The sequence below is a fragment of the Vicia villosa genome, linkage group LG5, assembly GCF_029867415.1.
Source record: "Vicia villosa cultivar HV-30 ecotype Madison, WI linkage group LG5, Vvil1.0, whole genome shotgun sequence".
NCBI classification, from domain to species: domain Eukaryota; kingdom Viridiplantae; phylum Streptophyta; class Magnoliopsida; order Fabales; family Fabaceae; genus Vicia; species Vicia villosa.
The window spans coordinates 142,272,542-142,295,606 of NC_081184.1; the positions used below are offsets into that span (position 1 = coordinate 142,272,542).

At 31.4% G+C, this 23,065-nt stretch overlaps 1 protein-coding gene and 1 long non-coding RNA gene across 2 annotated transcripts; both read right to left on the minus strand.

Annotated features, from left to right (window-relative positions):
• Positions 1-847: 847 nt before the first annotated feature.
• Positions 848-6,278, minus strand: LOC131607607 (uncharacterized). Its single transcript, XR_009285348.1, has 3 exons — positions 6,069-6,278; positions 1,088-1,116; positions 848-991 (listed from the first exon to the last, which is right to left on the minus strand). It is a non-coding gene; the product is annotated as an uncharacterized LOC131607607 (long non-coding RNA).
• A 10,736-nt stretch (positions 6,279-17,014) lies between these two features.
• LOC131607608 (uncharacterized) lies at positions 17,015-18,450 on the minus strand. Its single transcript, XM_058879588.1, has 3 exons — positions 18,242-18,450; positions 17,954-18,146; positions 17,015-17,661 (listed from the first exon to the last, which is right to left on the minus strand). The coding sequence occupies exons 1-3, from the start codon at positions 18,386-18,388 to the stop codon at positions 17,219-17,221; spliced, it is 783 nt and encodes a 260-aa protein (XP_058735571.1). The 5' UTR covers positions 18,389-18,450; the 3' UTR covers positions 17,015-17,218.
• Positions 18,451-23,065: the final 4,615 nt, after the last annotated feature.

The following is a 23,065-nucleotide window of genomic DNA, read 5'->3' on the forward strand; positions in this document are numbered from 1 at the left end:
TTTTAGTAAAAATTTAAATTTGAAAGAGATTTAAAATCTTTAAAAAAATGGAAAGGGAATAGTAAACTAATAAAGAGGATTAAAAATAGAAAAAGAAAACAAAAAATATTAGTGACCCAAATTTCGGTCTCTAATTTATATATAAAAATTAAATTGTATATAAAAATATTTTTTTGTGACCGATTTAGTGACCACTTAAAATTGGCTCATGAATATTAAATTTTGGTGGCTAATTCGGTCACTATAGTGACCAAACTTTCGGTCACAAAATATTGGTCTCTAAATCGGTGGATGATTTATTTTAGTGACCGATTTAGTGACTTCTTAAAATTTTCTCATGAATATAAAATATTGGTGGCTAATTCGGTCACTACAGTGACCAAAATTTTTCGGTCACTAAAAGCGAATTTTTTAGTAGTGTCAAATGTTAAGCCTTATATAAAACTAGTGTGCTACCCGTGCGTTCGCACGGGTACCCGTCGTTTTCGCGCATTTGGATTGAGAAAATTAAAAGGTATTAGTAAAAAAATTAAATTTGGGTTAAAACGGGAAAAGTATAAGATACTAATACTAAAAAAATTGAATATTGAAAATAAAAAGTAATTGAGAAAATAAAGTTTATATTATTTTAGATTGAATAATACAACTAAGGATGCATTTAAGAAATGTAGAAGTTCCATTGAGAAATAATTGATTTTAAATAAAAGATAATTAAGTGTTATTTTATTAGTATGCAATAAAAATTGGAAAGATCAATTATTTGGCTTAAATCATTACTATTTTACCAACAGTAGAACAAAATGTGACCTGCATAAAGAATGGACAACACATTTACTTTCAACATATCAGTTTGAAAAAAGCCTTCTGGGTTTTATTGGGCTTAAGCTCATTGACCATTTGCTTCATGTTTTCTTCACGTCCAAATTATCTTCCATAGCATCAAGCTTTCAAGTACACATATCAAAAATCCAATTCAAGAAACTATGAAAACCTGCATTAACACATTCAACTTAGTACCCCAACTGAACATAGCCAAGTTCCTAATTGTCTTTGCTAAGCTTCCAACACTCATAGTTCCACCATGTACCTCCAACCTGTCATGGTAAGTGCCTTGACCTGCAAAAAGAAGCCAATACAAATCAGCCCTGCAAGTGTTAGTCAAAAGCCATGACAGAATTGATTATGGACCTTTAATTGTCCAAACATTCCAACAGTCCAAGTATAACGGCATGGATCTTTTTCCTGAAAAGGACTTCAAACTGGTGACCTCCAAAAGAAGAAAAGGCAAAAAAGCTTTGACTTTAGCTCATACTAGACAGGTGTCTAGTCAACCTAATCCTCAACAATGAACTGCATCTTTTGGAACATTAGAGGAATAGCAAATAATTCTTCTCGAGTTGCTCTCAAGAAGCTGATTTCTACCAATCATCCGGATTTTGTCTTCATAGCTGAACCGTGGATGAACTTTGATTCCTTCCCTAAAAGCTGGCTATCCAGGTTTGATCTAAAATTATTTGCATGTAATAATAGAATTAATCAACTGCCAAATCTTTGGTGTTTTTGCAAAACGAACTTGGACCCTGTTGTGTTAGACACTGATGACCAGCAGGTTACTTTTAGCATATCTTTGAATAGCATTGAGCTTGGTTTCTCTATAGTTTATGCATCTACTAACTACATTAACAGAAGGAATCTTTGGACTAAGTTAAGTAGCATAACTGATCCTACTGTTCCCTGGTCTTTCTTAGGTGATTTTAACGCTATTGTCTCTGCTGACGAGTATAGAGGGAGTCATACTCCTTCTAGGACTCCCATAACTGATTTCTTCAATTGGACTGATAATAATAATCTCATACATCTCCCAACCCTTGGGAATCCTTTTACTTGGTGCAATGGTAGACGTGGCAGGAACAGGACTGAGAAAAGATTGGATAGGGTTATAGGTAACTTAAGTCTCTTAGAGCATTGTAAGCATGTTGTCTGCCACACTCTCCCTAAGCATAAATCGGATCACTACCCTTTGCTTTACTCCTTAAACTTTGAGAAGATAGCTTTTACATCTCAATTTAAATTTATGTCTATGTGGACTCTTCATGAGGATTGCTTTAAAGTCATTGAGGATGTTTGGAAAACCAATGTGTATGGCTGCCCCATGTATGTTTTAGATAAGAAACTCAAGCTCCTAAAGATAAGACTTAAGGATTGGAATAAAAACTACTTTGGCAATATTGGCAAGAATGTTAATTGTGCTGAGGAGAAGTTAATCAATATTCAAAGAGACATAGGTAATCATGGCTACTTTGATAGTTTACAGGACTTAGAATCCAAGGCTCAGCATGATTTAGAGTTAGCTTTAAATATGGAAGAGGAATTCTGGAGAGAAAAATCCAGAATCAAATGGCAGGTCAATGGTGATAGGAACACCTCTTTCTTCCACAATTATGCTAAAATTAGGCGCAAAACTAATATCATTTCTGCTTTGGTCATTGATGATGAGGTGGTTTATGATCAAGTGAGGCTTGAAAACCACATTGTGACTCATTTTAAAAAGCTCTTTAACAGTGATGCTATTCTGCAGGATAATAATCTGGTTAGCTCTGTCATTCCTAATCTTGTGACTGACCAAATTAACAACCTTCTTACTGTGACTCCTAGCCATGATGAGATTTACCAAGCTGTTAAAAATCTTAAGGCTGACTCTGCTCCAGGCCCTGATGGTTTTGGAGGAGTCTTTTACCATACTTATTGGAGTATTATTAAAACTGAGGTCATAAATGCTGTGTTACAATTCTTTAATCATGGTTGGATAATGCCCAATTATAATGCTAATACTCTGGTTTTAATTCCCAAAATTAAGGGTGCTAGCAGCATTGGACATTTCAGACCTATAGCTTTAGCAAACTTTAAGTTTAAAATTATATCTAAAATCATTGCTGACAGACTTTCTACTATTCTCCCTAATCTTATCTCCCCTGAGCAGAAAGGCTTTGTTATTGGTAGAAACATTAGGGATGGTATATGTCTTACCTCAGAAGCTATTAACATTCTTAATAATAAGTGCTTTAGTGGGAATGTGGCTTTAAAAATTGATATTGCTAAGGCTTTTGATACTCTTAGTTGGAAGTTTATCATAAATACTCTTAAGTGCTATGGTTTTAATGAAAAATTCTGTCAATGGATCAATGCCATTCTCAGCTCTGCTACTTTGTCCATCAGTTTTAATGGCAAACAGGTGGGCTACTTATCTTGCTCTAATGGTGTGAGACAAGGCGACCCCTTATCTCCCTTATTATTCTGCCTTGCAGAAGATGTTCTAAGCAGAGGGATTACCAACCTTGTGAATACTAATTGCATTAACCTTATTAAAGCTAACAAAAATAGTTTAGTTTCTTCTCACACTCTTTTTGCAGATGATGTCATGATCTTTTGCAGAGGGGATGTCAAATCTCTAACTGCAATTGGTGATCTCCTTAAGGAATATGGTCAATGCTCGGGACAGTTCTGTAATCTCACCAAATCCCTTATATATGCTGGAGGGATGTCTGCTGCTAGGCATAAAAGTCTGGCCACCATCATTGGATTCACTATGGCTCATCCTCCATTCATGTATTTAGGGGTTCCTATATTTGTTGGGAAACCTAAAGCTTGCTATTTTTTATGCATTGCAGATAACATAAGGCTTAGGCTGGCTGCTTGGAAAGCTAAAGTCCTTTCAATGGCGGGAAGAACTCAATTGGTCAAATCTGTTATCACCAGCATGTTGGTCCATAGCATGACAATCTACAATTGGTCGGACAGTCTTATTAAAAGGATCGAAACTTGGACAAGAAACTTTATATGGAGTGGCAGTTTGGAGAAAAAGAAATTGGTCACAGTTGCTTGGAAAACCTGTTGCAAAAAAGTTCAAGAAGGAGGTCAAGGCATTCTCTCAATCAAAGATTTTAACAAGGCTACTAATCTCCATCTCTGCTGGAAGTTCCTTAATGAGAATCAATCTTGGTCCATTCTTCTTAAAGAAAGAGTCAAAAGAAATGGTAGGATCATTAGGTATGCCATAAAATCCTCCATTTGGAATGGAATTAAAGAGGCTCACTCAACTGTGGTGGATAACTGTGTTTGGAGCATTGGCAATGGAAAAAGCATAAATTTTTGGTTGGACAATTGGACTGGAGAAATTCTGGCTAGCAAGCTCAACATTCCTGAACTTTTTCATCATAGCCTAACATCTAAAGTCAGTGATTGGTGGCAGGGTTCTTGGCAGATTCACAGAAACATTCAAGCTGCTTTTCCTCTTCTTCTTGACTCGATTTCTGAGTTCCATATTCCAGCTATCGAGGCCCAGGACCTTTATGCTTGGAAAAATTCCAGAAATGGAACTCTTGCTTTAAAAGATGCTTATGCTTTGGTTTCTCAATCTAGCTCTAGCACTTCATAGAAATTCTTTCCTTGGGATATAGACTCGCCTCCGTCTCATTCTATGACTGTTTGGCGTTTAATGCACAACAAGATCCCGACGGATGAAAACTTGCATATTCGTGGATTTACATTTCCTTCAATGTGCTCCCTCTGTTCCTCTTGCTGTGAATCGTCGAATCACCTTTTCTTTACTTGCAGTTTCGCTTGCAGCATTTGGAATTGGTTTGTTGGTTTTATAAATGTTAATTGCAACATTATGAGTATTGAGGACTGTAAAAACATTCTCTCCTTCAGCTGGTCTTCTCAAGCTAAGGCAGTTATCCACTACTGCATCGTTGCCATTATCCATCAAATATGGCTGGCTCGCAATCAATCCAGATTTGAGGACAGAAGAATGCTGTGGCAGTCTTGCTCTTCCCGGATATTGGCTAGTGCTAAAGCTGTTGGCAATTTCACTAAGAGGGCCTCTAGTGTTTCTATGGATAGCTTTTCGGTTCTCAAAAATTTTGACATTACTATCAAGGCTGGAAACCAGGTTAGAATGGTGGATGTTTTTTGGTCTCCTCCTCTTTTGGGTTGGGTCAAAGGTAATGTGGATGGGGCTGCCAAAGGCTCTCCTAGTTTGGCTGCGTGCGGTGGGATATTCCGTGATCATAATGCTATTCATATTGTTAGCTTTAGCTCCTTCCTTGCTGATCAAACCTCTGATGTTGCTGAGTTCTTAGCTCTGATCATGAGTCTTGAATTGGCCAAGAATAGAAATTTTGACAAAGTTTGGATCGAAACAGATAGTAGTTTTGTTGTTAAGGCTTGTAATAACCATGCTCTTGTGCCTTGGCGGCTCCGATCTCGTTGGCTCTCGTGTTGGGATTATATTCTTAGCATAGAGTTTAGGATAACCCATAATTTTAGAGAGGCCAATTTTTGTGCGGACTCTTTGGCTAGCATTGGTTTTAAAACCAAAACTACTACCTATTACAATTTTGTTCACAATGATATCATTAGAGATTACTTGCTTGACAAGGTTGGTACCCCTAGGCTTAGGCTTTGTCATTAAGGGGTCTTGGTTTGGTCCCCCCTTGTGTTGTATGGTTCTCTTTTTGTTCAATGATATCTTTTCTTTTGATTAAAAAAAAAAAGTACACAAGAAGCATCAAACAAAATTCAGAACCAAATCTAACACTTATATTCTAATTCATCTAACTGCCAGGGTGATTACCTACTAATGCTTTTAACACATACCAAACCACAAAGTTCATAAACCAATTCACCAAACCACTTCAAGCCAATGTAGCTGACAAAAGTTTCATACAGTCAATAACAGAACCCTAACAGCATTAACGACCAGTAGTTCTTAACATAAATTCGCAACTAATTGAGTCTAATAAACCAAGTCAAAACAGTCATAAACTCGCATTACAATTCATACACAATCTTCACACATTTTCGCTAACTACTGCAAGTTGCATTCAAATACTACACAACCATGTATCATTTTCAAACTAATCATCCATCATGAACATAACTAATAGTTAGCATACACCCTACTATATTTACCTACATTAACAAAAAAAAATCACATCAACAGCTTCATAACCTTCTAATTCATTAACAGGTTCAAGCACAAACCAAATTATCAGATGTTCACTTACAGTTTCAGTTAAAAGAAAACAGCTTCGAAATGCAAATCACAAGTCAGTTTCAAACCTTGAATCTCACACCTACAGAAAGCCTCAAAACCAATTTCAATTATCAGATGGGGTATGCGATACAGCAACAAACGGAAACAATTGCATCATAGAAAAAAAGCCATTACAACATACTTTTCGAAACCATAACAGCTAACTGAAAATAACATTTCAGCTCAGCACTAATTCTCAATAACAACTAATGCTAACTTCGTAAATTCACTTCTAAATCGTCTAAAGGTCATGACTTTGTACATTAAGTCATGCATAACCCAATTCAAAAGTAGTCTTTCTATAATATAAATTAATGGATGAGAAACACTTATCTTTCGATGGTAGCGTCGACATAGTTCCAGCGTTGTGATTCTGATTTGCAACAGCGAATTTCAACGAAAGCCCTCTTCGTTCCTCGAAATTACTTTTTGCAAAATTTTGGTTCTGCAATCTTGGATTTTGACATCCAGGGCAATGATCACTTTTCATAACAGTTTGACTTCCAAGTACCTCGCCGTTTCTCTAGGCAGCCACCACGCCCATATCAGAAGGACGGCCGTCAGTAGATTCATCTATCTTATTTAGACACGGCTTCAAACTGGAATTTCCAAGTGCACCCATTGGATCTCTCCTCAGCAACCTACAATGCAAATAGACGGCATATGAAATAAATTATGTCTGCATATATTTAAAGAGCGCAAAATCAGCAATTCATCAAAATCATATAGCAATCAAAATCCAATTGGGGAATAGTTATTCAATTATATGAAGGAAGTAAGTGTTTAAGAAATTAATGATGGGTGAGGGTGAATAATACTATATTATTAGCAAGAGACTATAATGCAAATGCACTATATATCTGGAATTTTTCGGTGAATATAGACCACCAAAATCTCTAAACTATAAAGAAGTGTCCCCCGTGCCCGTTTCCCGATAATTGATACAAGCCACAATATGAATAGAAAAAGTGGCCCAGTTCTTTCTTGGGTAACAAAATATTATGGGGAAATTTCTTTATTCACCTCCCTATGCCTCCAACGAAAAATTCATAGTCCATTTCCAGATTTCGAAGATGTATCTCCGAAAAAATCTCAATTTAAAAATCCCAAAAATTAAAAAAAAAATTCCAATTTAATTAATTCGGAGATGCATCTCCGAAAAAAAATCCAAAAAATTAAAAATTTTGGGATATTAATTAATTCACATATGATTTATGAGTAATGAATAATAATAATTATATATTTTGATATAATTTATGAGTTATGAATAATAATTATTATATATTTCTATTCTGATTCATATTTTAAAATTTAAAATAATTTTAATTAAAAAAATTAAAATAATTTCAATTACAAAAAATTTAAAATAATTCCAATTATTAAAATGTAGTTATGAATAATTTCAATTCATGTTTCTACGGTTGATAATAATATTGAGAGAGATCAAGTAAGATTAATGATAATAATAATAATAATAATGATGATAAAAAAAATATTTTTCATAATGAATTATGATAAAAAAAAATATTTTTCATAATTAAAAATGAATTATAATTTTTTATTTAGTTTAAAAAAATTAAAAAAAAAGATTTTATCTTAATTTTATTTGATGAATAAATTTTATATTTAATTCTATATAATTCAATATTTACTTATGAAATTAAAATGTTTTTAATTTATATAAGTTAGTAAAATAATTTTTAACTTTAAAATTGTTTAGGAAATTTTGATTCACCTTGATTTTATTGATTCACCTTCATTTTATTGATTCACTTTGATTTTATACCTATTAATTGTATTGATTCACCTTGATTTTAATTTTTTAATAATTATTGAATTCTTTCGGAATTGTATATCCGAAATATTCCAAGACCAATTTGGTCTTGGAATATTTCGGATATGCATCTTCGAAGACACCCGTCTCCCAAAAAAGGGTGTATAATATGTAGTGATTGACAAAATTGTATCTTAGGTCCTTTATCATAATTTTGTATGTCAATGTAGTCCAGCAAATTGTATCTTAGGTCCTTTAAGCTTATACATATATTAAGTTTGAGTTGCGATTATATGCCAATAGCAGGCAATATGTACAAACATAACTATATTAAAACCAGTGTTATACTTTTATCAATTCCTACACTCAAATAGACCCATTGCAGCCCTGCATCTACCATACTCACATTCAAACATGAACAAATGAATAAAGATAAGTACATGCAAATAGAAACAAAACAAACATTAAGATTCTTCAAGAAAAGTGAAATAGATAAGTCAGCAGTAACTGCATCTGCAGCAATATTTTGATTATTACTATAAAATAACCTTATCTTAAAGAGTCTTCATAACATAAAAAAGATAAACCAACAGCAGAGACATTGGACCTATTTGGATTGACTTATTTGAGCTTATCTAATGACATAAGTTTTATGATATTGTTTGGAAGACCTTATCAAAAGAGCTTATGATCACAGTGTCACCATAATTTCACCAGTCTCGCTGCCAATTCAAGCATAAGTACAATTAAACAATTCATCACTTTCCATACAACATTTGTTCATAATTTAGAATTCGAAGTACCAAATAAAAGGCTTCACTTATGTTTACCTGAATAGACATAAGAGTGTTTATAATTTCTTCCATGGATGATGCTGCAGCCATGAGCATGTTGCCTGGGTCACCACCGCCGATGAATCTCCCCCCTTCCGCGTGAGCCAACATCACCACACCTGAAACAACAAATCTTAAATCAAAAACAAAATCGAAGCAGTTCGCCGACAGGTTTGTGTCTAGCATTAGGGTTGAATCCAATAGTCTCCACATCCCTTTCACAAATAGGAATAGGACTCTCCACTTCCTCAGCAAACACATGATCAACATCATCTATCACCCTTATGTGCACCTAAGTTTTTTTCGTGTTTGATAATAGTCAGCGCCCATCATCATGGTATCCTGTAAAGCGATTGTAAATGTGATAACATTGAATATGAAATTGCAAACTGAATGAGTTGTATCAGCCATCACATACAATCCAATGTATGTCTCATTCTCATTCCCACTTCCTGTAGTATCCGATTCTTGCAATGATTGAAGCTTCTTTCACAGAACATAGACCACTCTTGTTGAATCCTTTAGAAGATCGTCTGGAAACTTCAATTCAGACAGAAAGTCATTGCAATCAACTTCAGCTATTTTGCAATCAAGGTGTTAACCTATAAGGAAGTTAGAATTTGAGGAAAGGGGACTTACTTGTAGTGCAATTCAAGTGAATTTGTGAGTGCGAATGAATTCGGCAGTGGCGGCAATATCGTAATTTGTTTCAAAATCCATTGTCACAGGGGAATTCCGTGGCGTTTTTCGGTCGGTTTCGGCTTACTCCGGTAAAGCTGAGTTCACTGGAACTTGAGTTTTTTGATACAGGAGCAAAGCTGGCAAAGCCGATGGGTTTTGTTGTTTTAAATTAGGAAACAATTTTTGAAGAACTAAGGCCGCCTCCTGTGGTATATAGTACAGTAATATGTCAACACTGGATATGTAAGTTTTAGCATACATGTTAACCAACACAATAATTAAGATTTCTTTGTACTTCACAAAAGTTGCAGTTCATTACCTCTAACAATCTGCTATGAAACTTGTTGTCCAAAACCTGGAAATATGGAACTTTCAACATTGAATCCTAAAACATAAAACAAACACATCACGGTAACCATACAATCAGACCCATTCAATAAAAGCATAGTAAAAAATACTTACCAATGGTATGGATAGTAGTGACGATATGAAAAGGGGATCTGAAAAGGTTCGGTCAACAAATCGCTCTAGATTGCTGCGATTGAACGGTTACAGATCTGAAAAGGGTAAAACTGAAGGATATGGTGATTTTGAAATGAATGTAAAATAATAAAGTAAAAATTGATCCTCTAAAATCTGAGGAGAATCGGCGTCTTCTTTGTCGTATGCAATTCAACTCCGACCACCACAGACAACGAAATCAAAACCCTACCATGGAAGCCTTGTATCTGAAAAAAATAGTCATGTTAATAAACAACATAGAAGTCACAAATTCTATAGGTTGAGCAAACAAACCATACTGGATCATGGTGATGATGTTGTGTCAGAATGAAGCTTGGGGAGGAGGAAGAAGGTTAATGAAGAGGAAGAAGAAGGACAGTAGTCATGAGAGAAAGAGAAAAGAGAGAGAGAAAGAAAAAGAAGATGAAGAAAAGGGGAAAGCAAAAAGTTCTGTTTCCAAAGCATGCAATGAAAGTGGTGATGAAAACAGAAGTTAGAATAGGGAAAGATGGTGAAGCTGTCCACATGGCGAAATGTAAAAGCAAAGGGGCAAAAAGGTATTTTCCATATCAGTTAACTTTCTTATATTGTAGATTTGAACTGCATTGTCAGCTTAGTGGGCTTTAAATATTGGATTTAAGGTCAGTTAAATTTAAGTTAGACAACTTTATCTGCATACTCTCTCAGTGTTATTCTAAAGCTTTGCGATGTGGGACTCCTTGTCCTATGTTTAAAGTGTTGTTTATGAGACTACTTATTTACTTTGTGGGACTACTTATTTGTTATAGCTTGACAATCATTTTGTTTTTAATATTTACCTTTACAATTGATCACATTCATTTGTTATAATGAAAAATATTTGTAATTATGGATATAAATATTTATAAATCATATATATTATTATTAGTGTTTTATAATTATGTTAAGAAAAAATAAAAATATATATTTTTATTATTATCACTCCGATCTCAGTTGAACCCCGGTCAAACCCTTAAACCTTGAACCCTTATTTATACAAGTTTTATATTTGGTCCGACTTTGATTATCTTAGGAAAAAGAAAAATCTTCAAAATTACATTCTTTTCTTGTTCTTCCGAAATAAACTCAAACAATATCTTAGCAATTTCCAAATATATTTCTTTGATTAAAAAAAATCTTATATATGATGTTTTAATAAAAGAATAAATATATTAAAGATATTGAAAATAAAATGATAAAAATAAATATATTAAAAAATATATAATTATTATCAACATATTAGTATAATTTAACTTTACAATTTAAAATTAAATTTATTTAATTCTATGTAGTATCATCTTTTATATCTAAACCTTTTTAAGTCAAATTTTATAATTTTAAATTTAGTTGATGCAATTAAAATGGTTAGAGACAAACTTACCTCTAAAATGTCATTTGTCATCGATTTCTTGAACACTAAAGGTGTAATTGAAATAACAATATGAAATTGAGTTAGTATCATACAACATTAATTAATGGATAGTCAAGATAATATGAAGATTAAGAAATATAAACAAAAATTACAATAAAAATTAAAATTCTACTATAAAATTATGCTAAAAAGTGATTACAAATCAAAATCAAACATTAACTAATGAATAGTCAAGATAATATGAAGATTAAGAAAGATAAACAAAAAATTGTAACGTGTATTCAATAAAAAAATTAATTTTTTTTTGGAATAAGTTAAAATGTAGAAGATGGAAAGTTTTTATTCTCTCTTTAGAAATCTTTAATTCATTATTATTGCATTTAATAGAATTAAAAAGTCAATAAAAAATGTTTAGCAGTTATATTTAAATTCATTCTCATAAATATTTTTGTAAAATTCATTTTTGTTAAACTTCTTCTGTGTGACTGTTAAATGTTATATATTATATCTGTTAAATGCTAAATTTATTCTTAAAAAATATGTAACCGTTGCAATAATATTTTTATATTCTACATAAAAATTCTCCACTTTTATAATCTTTATTGAAATAAAAATGAATTAAAAGAAAGTTTAATAAAACATATAGAAATAACAGTTACATGTTTATAATCTTTATAATCTTCTAAGAGCAATAAGAATGAATTATAAAAATGGATACTTAATAATTCTTAATAGCAAATGAGTAACAACTCTAATAATAATAAATATTTTTTTATTTATTTTTAGTTAAATTTATTACATAAACCTTTAAAATACTATTTTTATGTTATTATTTGAATGTATAATAATCCTAATTTTTTGTTGATATTGCATCATCACAACGCTTCTCATTTTAAACTCAGTCTCTAATAAATTGACCCTATTATTTTAATAATCATTATAAAATAATCTCCAATCAATAATTTATTTATGAAATTATAATTATTTAGCCCTATCAAGATAATAACTCTAATTTTTTTGTTGACATTTCATCATATAGAAACAAAAATGGATAATTATTTTTATAGAATATAGAACATATAGAAATAAAAGTTTAATATATTAATATTTATTTTATTTCTTCTTGATTATATATTATTTATACAAAATATTTATTTATATATATTAATATATATTCATTTTAGTTTGTTTAACATTTATTTATTTATTCTTAATTAATATATATATATATATATATATATATATATATATATATATATATATATATATATATATATTAATATTGTATTCAGATTTTTTTATATTTTCTACTATTGTAAAATAGATAAGTAATTATGATTTTTATAAATAATATAGTTTTTAATCATAGTAGCTGAATATTATATTATATTATATTATTTTTATTTTTATTATTATAATTATAATTATCTTATTATTTATTATTAGATGAATATTATATCATAATTTATTATTAATATTATTATTATTATTATTATTTTGTCTATTATTATTATTGTTAAATTGCAGGAACATGAAAGAGAACTCAAAAGGCTTGGGACAGATGAAGAAAGAGAAAAATAAATAAAAGTCTAGCACTTAAAGTTCAGGAATCTGACTCTGACGGTGACATGGCTCTTATAGTAAAGAACTTCAAGAGATTCATGAAGAATGAAAAGAAGAAAAAGAAAAAGAATAGGAGAAAACACAAGTATTCCAACATTATACAGTTATGGAAATAAATGGCATATCAAACTATATTGTCCCTTATTAAAAAAGGCTAATAAAAAACTCAAAAAACTCGAAAAAAGAAGAAAAATTACGTTTCATGGGAAGATAGTGATATGCAATCCTCAAACGATGAAGAGAAAGAAAAAGCTAACATCTCTCTTATGGGCAACCATCAAAATAATGAGGTAACCTTTCAATTCTCCTATCATGATATGTTTATAATTTTCAAGAAACTAACAAAATAAATAAATAAGTTAGAACAAATTATTGCAACGTCTAGAGATACAATTTCCTCCCTTGAACTTAAAAATAAAACCCTTGAAAGAGAGATGAAACTAATAAAATGTGTGTGTATATATATATATATATATATCCAAAACCAAGAAGAAAAATGTTTATGAAACTAAAAAACATAGACCCAAAATGATAAGAATACCTAAAGTTAAGAACTAACATTTTCCTTGCAGTAATGCTTTACAATCTCAAATACCAAATGGTATCTTGATAGCAGCTATTCAACGCATATGACAGGGGGAAAAACCTATTTTCCGCCTTCCTTCCTAAAGAATGAGGATATGTCTCATATGGGAATAATAATAAGGGTAAAATTCTAGGGATTGACACCGTTGGTAAGTCCCCCAATCCAATAATTGGGGAAGTTTTATTTGTAAAAAGGCTTAAGCATATTGCTTAGTATAGCTCAATTATGTGAGAAAGGTAACAATGTAACTTTTGACTTTTCTGGTTGCAGGGTCATAAAATCTTAGTCAAATGAAACTCTTTTTACGAGCTCAAGAAGTAGAGATACCTACACAATGAATTTAAATAAAATTCCTTCAAGTGATATATGTCTCCTAAGTTACGAGGATGAATCTTTGATATAATATAGGAGAATAACACATATTCACATAGATCATCTAAATAAGTTAGTCTGCAAAGATCTTGTAGACGGTCTGCTATACTTACATTTTTTAAAGAACATATTATGTGGCGCGTTCCAAAAAGGAAAACAAGTAAGAGCCTCTTTTAAATCTAAAAAATGTAGTTTCTATTACTTAACCCCTTGCAACTGCTTCAAATGGATCTCTTTGGCCCCCTTTAGAACCATACGTCTAGGTGGAAATGTTTACGCACTTATAATTGTGGATGACTACTCTCCATATACCTGAAAATTATTGTTATCTCTGAAAAGAGACGTGTTTGGGTCATTTGTAGATGGCATTAAAATACTTACAATATGGCTCTCGACCTCCCTTGTCCGATGAATATCATGAATCATATCATTAAGATGATAATAGGCCATACAATGGATTTCTGTATTGCATTTTTCATTTGTCATTACAGAGGTATAACGTCTTAAAATGAAAAACAACATTTCTCTCATCTCTGCTATATGAGAAACAATTGAACTCTTGAATGGAACAATGTAAATTCCTATTTGAATAGAAACTATTAAATAATGCGAAATTATTTCCTCCATCTCTAAATAAAATAAAGGGTTAATTATGTCAGGGGTCCCTACAAAAACGCGACCCTGCACTTTTAGTCCCTGCAAAATTAGACGTCACGATATATTGTCCCTCCCGTTAGTTTTCACTAACGCAGGGTGACATGGCTTACCAGCTGTATGTTTTTATTTGACACGTTGGAGCCCCATTATAATAACACAGAAGAAACCCTAATTCTCCCCTCTCACTTATTCATCCTCTTCCTCATCGTCTTCTTCATTCTTCATTGCAAAGCATATTCTTCTTCATATTTCCGCTTCGTCTTCTTCATTTTCGCGTGAATCTATGGCGTCTTCTTCAAATAGAGGAAATTCGGTTTCAACAGTTCATTCAACAAGTGTGAGCAATCGTAGATGGAGATTGTGTGCCTGCAATGTTCGTATGACATCATATTGTTGCAAGAAAGGCCGTAATCGAGGAAGACTCTTCTGGAGATGTCCCTTTTGGCAAAGCGATGAAACGTGCAACCTCTTCGAATGGGATGATGATATGGAACCAGGGCATAACATAATGGAGATTTTAGATGAAGAATGGACAAATGATTCAACTAAGATAAGGGAGATGCAATCTGTTGAAGCCTTGAAGGAGTTATATGAGTCAGCAATGAAGAAGAATGTTGTCTTGCATATCCAACAAATGTCAGAGGGATTTTACAGAAAGATGAAGACAATTTGCTTAGCAATTTCGTTCATGGTCAATTTGTATTTGCTAATGAAATATAAATGTTAAGAATCATGGGCAATTTTGAGTTTTTCTAAACCTGTAATGTGTAACCATTTGTTTCTGAAATTGAATGCAATGTTGTGGCTTGGGTTTAATAATTGTTTGTTAATCATGTTGTTGTTTTAAGAACTATAAGACCTCTAACTTGACAGGTTCCATAGTGACCTATAATCTTGTTGGTAATGTTACAATTTGTGTATGATATGGGTAACCTCTAACTTAACAGGTTCCATTGTAACATAATTAGTGACCTATAAATTGACTTATATAATTTGATTAACTAAGAAAATGTATTCCATTATATAAGGCATTTAATTTAGTAGAATTAAGTGTAATTAGACATAACATAATAAGGCATTGTATTTAGTACATGTTTGCAGCATATTAAGATGACTTGAGTTAAACAAAATAAAGGTCTCAAAAGAAGGTAAATAACCATAACAAACAAGCATAAGCATTTGATTACAAAAAAAGGTTTCCAAAAACTACAAAATAACGCGAGGCATGCATCCTTTGTTCACTGAGTTAAACCTTTGTAGATGTCATCCCATTTCTTCATCTTGGGGACACCACTTGTTGAATCCTCTGTTGCTTCATCCTCCTCAGTGATCACCAATAGGTCATCTGGTTTTTTCCTGGCCCTGGAATAGCCTTTGTCTTGAGGCTCCTGAGTCTATCACTTTGCCTTTTTTCCATTTGAAAATCACTTTCACTTCTTTTTGCTTTGGGTTGCACTTCTGTTGAAGATGCTGCAGGTGGTTTGGGAGGAACCTGTCCAACAGATGATGCAGCTGCAGGTTGTTTGAATGGTTTGGTCTTGGGCTTTTTTGGAGCTGGGCCAAAGAAAATTCTGGGTCCATCCATGGCCTTGGTAGCAGTAGTTGCATTAGATGGTTCAGACTCCTTAGTTGTAGCAATTGGTTTTTTATCCTTTGTTGGTTAAGCATCTTTTTTCTTAATGGGTGAAGCATCCACACGCAGAGGCCGAATGTCCAATATATCATCCCAATCCAGCAAGGCCTCTAGTGTTTCAGCATCCCATTCATAGTACTTATCAACAGGTGAAGAGTTTGATGGTTGTGTTGTACCACCTGTTCCAGACTTGGCATTCTTTGAAGCTTTGCCCTTAGCCATATGCTGCAAGAAAACAAATCAGGAGAGTAATGATTCAGTTATGTAAATAATTCAGTTAAGTTAATTTGAATACCTTTTTTTTGCTCCCACATTTGCTTGCGATGTTTGACTGGCCTGTGTAGGCACATCTTCAGTAGTCACATTATTAGTTGGAACTTCTTCATTTTGCACAGTGTTTGTTGGACCTTCTTCAATTGGTACATTTGTTGGCACACCTATGGCAACAATTTGCTTTTTTTTTTTTGCAAGTCCTTTTGTTGTGACCTAGTTCAAAACAAACTTTACATCTAAGACTAGTATTAGTTCTCTGTCATTTGTTCTGATTAACCTCATCAGCTTCCCTCCTACGTAACTATTAAAACAAGTATATATTAAGTTTTCAAAGCAATTTTAATTTTTATCTTTTAACTATACTTCTAATTAATATTTTTAATTTATTAATTCTATCAATTCATATTTATAATAAAATATATTAATAGTTAATAAAGGTAATTTAATAAAATTAATATTATTTCTCTTTTATATGTACTTTTTAAACATATGAAATGAGAAGTGTAATAGTTAAAAAAGGAGAAAGTAATTGTTTTGGATAACTTCAAATTATTATGATCTCATCTCCAAATATCCAAAGTAAAAACACCAAAATTAAACTTGCTTAAAAAAGTATATTAATTAAACAAACACTATTTGATCTCAAAAACACAACTACTATATATTTATTAGAATACACTTGCATAAGTGTAAAAATACAAAATTTCATACTTATATAATGCAATGTTTATTGAGCTCCAAATCAATTATAAAAGGCCAAAATTGAGAAGTCCTCATCAGCTAGCATAGTAGTAATAGCTAGCAACAATTAATCCTCATGTTAGAAAATTGACTAGACAATCCAGATTCACCACCCAAATCACTTTTCTTTACCCTCTTACTATTTCCAACAATACTATTCTCTCCAATTCCAACACCATTACCAACAGGATTATGCTCTTTATGACACATAGAGAGCCATTTCGATTGCATGTATGTTGTTGTTCTCCATGGTGGTATGTGTAGACCCTTTTCTCTTAGGGACTGTTTGGCTGCAGAACATAACAAAGAGATTATCTTGCATAATTTGTTTTCTGTTCCAATATAGATTATTGGTAGTGAGTCTGTTAATTCTTTGTAGTGGTCTGTTGGTCTTGCTAGTTCAAATTGTGACCTAAAGTCTATGTCTATAATAAGCCTCATAGGATCACCATCAATGTTGTTCTCATCTTCAATCATGACTTCAATATATTCATATTCACCTGTCATAGAAACATGTTTAGTTGTTGATTTAACACAATCAATAATCACAAATATCAGGGTCTATATGTCTGGGTTGTGTAGGATCCATGAAGTATGAGCACAGACACCGAACACAATATTTATACGTCAACACCGATAATAATTTAAAAAAATAATAAATTAAAAGCAATCACAAATGTCATGTTAATGACAAGATAAATATTTTTCACATAAATATTTTTCACATAAATATTTTTCAGATTTTTCAGAGATATCGGTGCTACAGTTATCATCCAGAATAGAAAGACCTACCAGCAGGACATCCTAAGGAAGTGGACCAAGAAGTTTGATAGAGAGAAGCATTAAAACCATCTTTTCTCATTCTCTTAACAATCCATCTACTAAGAATTGTTGTCTTCTCAGAACCATGTCTACCTCTCATAAGCTTCATCACATATTTCATAACCTTAGCTTCTTCTAAAGCCACTTCACTCCTTAAAATATCCTAAAAACATTAAAACCAAAAGTAACAAATTAACAAACCAAGAAACTCTTCTAAAGAATTTGAATATAACCAACACAAGGGTAGTAGGTAACTACCTGCAAGATAAACAATTGTGTTCGGTTGTGTAAAGGGTGGTGATGATTAGAGGAAGTGATGAAAGTTGTAGGTGAGTTAGGTGAATGATCAGACTCTATAAAGTCATGTACCATTTGTACCAACTCATCTTCCTCTAAACTTGCCATTTTTGTTTCTTTTCTTCTTTTGTCAAAGAGAAGAAGAGAGTGTAGTTCAAGTTTATGAGACGTATGGGTTTGTTATATATAAGAAGAGGAGTTATGGCGGTGGAAAAAACAAGTGTTTGGTGACAAATTTCACATGCTTTGCTTTTTTGATAAAGGTAAATGTAAAATGGATGGGTGACTATTGTGTCACTACTACACTTATTATTTTGATATTTATTTGATAGAAAATGAGATTTTAAATTATAAACTTTAATTAGTGTATTCCTCAGTCACTAATTAGTATTGAGAAAGTTGATAAGATGATTCCCTTTATAAAATAATATTAAAATTAGATTTAGTTTTTAAGTATGTAATTATAGAGGTTGATATGATCCCCCTTAAGATCAAAGAGTGTACTTTTTTTAAGTTTTAGATTTAAATGATGTTAGATGTTAACAAGTATTGGAATAATTTATACTTTAATTAGTCTCTTTGGTAATTAGTAGTGGGATGGATCTCTTAGGTTATACATGATTCAAAATTTGTTTTATCATAATTAAACTCCTATTAATTTTAGATGTTTCAAATTGAGACGACTCTATTTTCAAGCATATTTAATAATGTTTGAATTTCAAACATTACTAAATTGAGAAATAATGTGTTTTAGATGTGTAACCCTTAAAAAATTTAGTAAGAAATTTTATAAAATTTAGAGTAATCTAGAGAAGAAGGAAATCATTCATGGTGCTCCCTCCTTGCATGGAAAATTTTGGAAACCCCACCCTCCTTTTTTTTTCTTGTCTTCTTTCATATCTTTATACAATTGATCTATTACCCATAGTTTTGTTCTTTAGTTTTTTCCCACTTACCATGATTTTTATATCAAATTATTAAAAAAAATTGACTTTAAATGATATCAGTTTAAAAAAGTATACTGATTTGTGATTGTTAAACAATCTTAGACTGTCAGGATATTAAAATATATATAAAAAATAGGGATAAGGAATAGTACAGGATATTCTTATCCAAACTTTTTCTGAATTCCAATACATCCAAAACACGTTGTTATACAAATTTAAAAAATGTTATCAAAACAAAAAATATTCAAAACATGTCCAACTATATGTCAAAAAATGTTATTAAAAGGTTTTCAATACCAGACCTACTTTTATTGGAGAGTGAGGTCCAAATATATATATATATATATATATATATATATATATATATATATATATATATATATATACACTACACTCTAAATTAATCATGAAAATTGCACCATACTCAATAAATACATGTGTAGTTGTCAAAACCGGGATCTAGATAAAGATCATTAGGGTATAAAAAAAGCGTAAATGTAAGATCGTAACATGGATTGTAAGATCTTAACAAAATGGATAAAATTATAGAAATACCTAGTAAACATTACTTTAACATAAAATTCTCATTAATTAAATTATCAATAGCAAATATTTTATCAAAAAAAAACATAATAGCAGGTCATTTAAGACATTGTAAGTCCCAAAATCCTAAAATATGTGTGCACAACAGTCAGGGTTAATTATGGGTCAGTTTATGGGCCGATTTCAATTGTTTCATGACTTGGTCGAAACAGGTCTAAAGTGGTTAAAAACAAAAAATGGATCGTTGGGATCTCAACATCCCACGATTTAAAGATCTTTCTCTAGGAGTTCAACGCTCCAGCCAAATCCAAAATCTTTGTGCCACTTAAATCGGTGGTCAGTTGCCAGGGCGTAAGATCATAAGATTTGAGGAGTTAGAGCTAAATCCCGACAACCATGAATACATGTATAAAATACTTACATGAATATGACAAAAATTCATTTGCGAGTATGAACGCAAATACAAATAATTATTTATAAAATGAATGAGTATGATTAGTAATGAATTCAAAATTTTGTGTTGGTGGATGCTAAAGAATAACACATGTATTTTCATGGAAAAAAACAATTGAGTTTGGCTCCTTTCTTATATGAATTTTTTTAAAATATATTAACTCATTTATGTCTCACTTATCCTAAATAGCGAAAGGTCAATTTAGAATTAAGAGAGATACAAAAATAAAAATAAAATATAAGATTAAAAAGGAGAGGAAAAAAAGAGAAACAAATATGTTTTTTCTTGTAATCACTCTCAGTAAAATAGTTATTTCAAATTCGTTAACGTTATACCAAGTTTATTTTTGGAGGACATGTTCGCAACACCTCTTTCTACCTTTTTGATTATTCGGATTATTTAAACGAAGTATGATGAGAGATATTGACTCCACATTGAAGTTGTAGTTTTTGGTATTTTTTCATCTTCTTGTTTCTTATTTGTGAGCTAGTTTGTTTTGTAGTTTGGTTGTTGTTAGAACTAGTTTATGCATCACATTGATACTTATGTACCTTTTTTTATTAAAGTAGAGCTATTTCTTTGATCTGAATGACCCATGTTTTTTCACTCTCACATTGAAAGTTTTCACGTTAAATATCGGTGTTTTCTATTTGTTGTCATATATTTGTTGTTAACTCATACGTCCTTACAAGTTTATAGAATTGTATTTCCGCTGTGTATTAGTCTGCTATTATGTGTTAATTTCTCATCAGAGTAATATTTGAGTTCTTGGATAGGGACTATTTCACTTGTTTGAATAATGGAATCAAATACTAATATGAAAATGATATTAATGTTGAATGATGCTATTTATCATTTGTTGAAGAGCAAGATGAAAGACTTACTATTTGAGAAGAAATTGTATTTATCAATTTTTCAGTTTTATAAACCTGACTTTTGAGTCTGGTAAAGAATTGGATTTTGAACATCTACATGTAAGTGGCTTTATTTGAAAATATGAGACTTCTATTTCATATCACTTAAGTGAATTTCAATGGCTCATTGATCATATGCTAGGAATGAATATCAAATTTGATGATGAAATTTTAAGACTATTTCTATTACTATCTTTACTATAGTCTTGGAAGATGTTTCATTTATCATAAGTTTTGCTCTTAAAGATGTTGTTTCTTTGGAAACGGATAATGGTGATGTTCTTAGTAAGGAGATGAGAAGGAAGACAATAGTTCTTCATTTTAATATAAGGTACTTGTCACTAGAAATAGGGGAGAAGTCAGAAAAAATAACCGAATGGTAATGGTAGTAGAGAGAATCCTACGAAGATGCATCTATATTCAAATCTCACTATATATAATTTGTAATGTTATTTTAAAATAATTTATTTAATTAATTAAATTATGAAATATTGGAGCAAAAGGTAAATCTTAAAGAAGACCATAGTCTCATAAATAGACTATTATACATGATTCAAATTTTGTTTTTATCATAGTTAAACTCCTAATAATTTTAAATGTTTAAAAAACTTGAAACGACTTACATGTTAAGTATCTTTACTAATGTTTGAATTTTAAGTTGAGATGTTTTTTATTTGAGAGTTGAATAAATAAGAATTCCCCTTTTTATTTATTTTGTGTGATTGTATTTAATTATCATGATGTGAGGAAATGTGATTGAAATTGGAGTTGTTAGATTGAGAAATTATGTGTATTACTATTAGTAACCTTTAAAATTTTTAGTATGAAATTTTATAACAATTTAGAAGGAAATTATTCATGGTGCTCCTTGCATGGAAAATTTTGGAAACCCCACCCTTCTTTTATTTTGTCTTCTTTCATATCATTATACAATTGGTCTATTACCCATAGTTTTGTTGTTTAGATTTTTTTCCCCACTTACCATGATTTTTATATTAAACTATTAAAAATAATTGACTTTAATGGTGTTAATTTAAAAAATTATACTAATTTGTGATTGTTAAACAATCTTAGACTGTCAGGACATTAAAATATTAATAAATAGGGATAAGAATAGTGCAGGATGTTCTTATCCAAACTTTTTTCTGAATTCCAATACATCCAGAACACGTTGTTATAAAAAATGTTATCAAAACAAAAAAATATTCAAAACATATCAAAGGTTTTGAATACCAGGCCTACTTTTATTGGAGGGTGTGGTTCAAATATATATATTGTTAGTTGATTTAGCAGTTATAAATCCTTGTAGGGAAGACACATTGAAGAAGCAATAATCCTTGTAGGGAAGCTTAGAGAGGCAGATTGGAGAAGTTTTGTTTTGTTTTTTTTTTTTTTAAATTCATGAAATTTTGAAATACATTTGGAGATCCCAAGGGAATTGTGGAACACTTTCTAAATATATAGAAAGGTTGAAAAAATATTATGTTAGAAAATAGAGTTTGGGTAATTATATGAAAATTTCTTCACCCACCTCCTAACCTTCCTGCCCATCCCTGGTGAATTTACCACACTACCCCTTGTTTCGGAAGTTCATTTCCGAAAAGGTACTTTTTTTGTAAAAAAAAGGTGTTTTCGGAAATGTATCTCTGAAAACGTGTTTTTTTTAATATAAAATATTGATTTCGGAGATGCATATCCGAAATAAAGTTACTTTTCAAAAAATGTGGTGTTTTCGGAAGTTCATCTCCGAACGCACCCCCCTTGAGGGAATTCGGAAATGAACCTCCGAATTTATGTCTGGACAGAAGAAAAATGAAAAACAACAACGATTCGCTTTATTTAATCGGGTGAATATTACAACGATAATATTACTGAAAATTAAAGTTACATATTGTTGAACACGGGTAGGTGGGGATGAGTCAACATT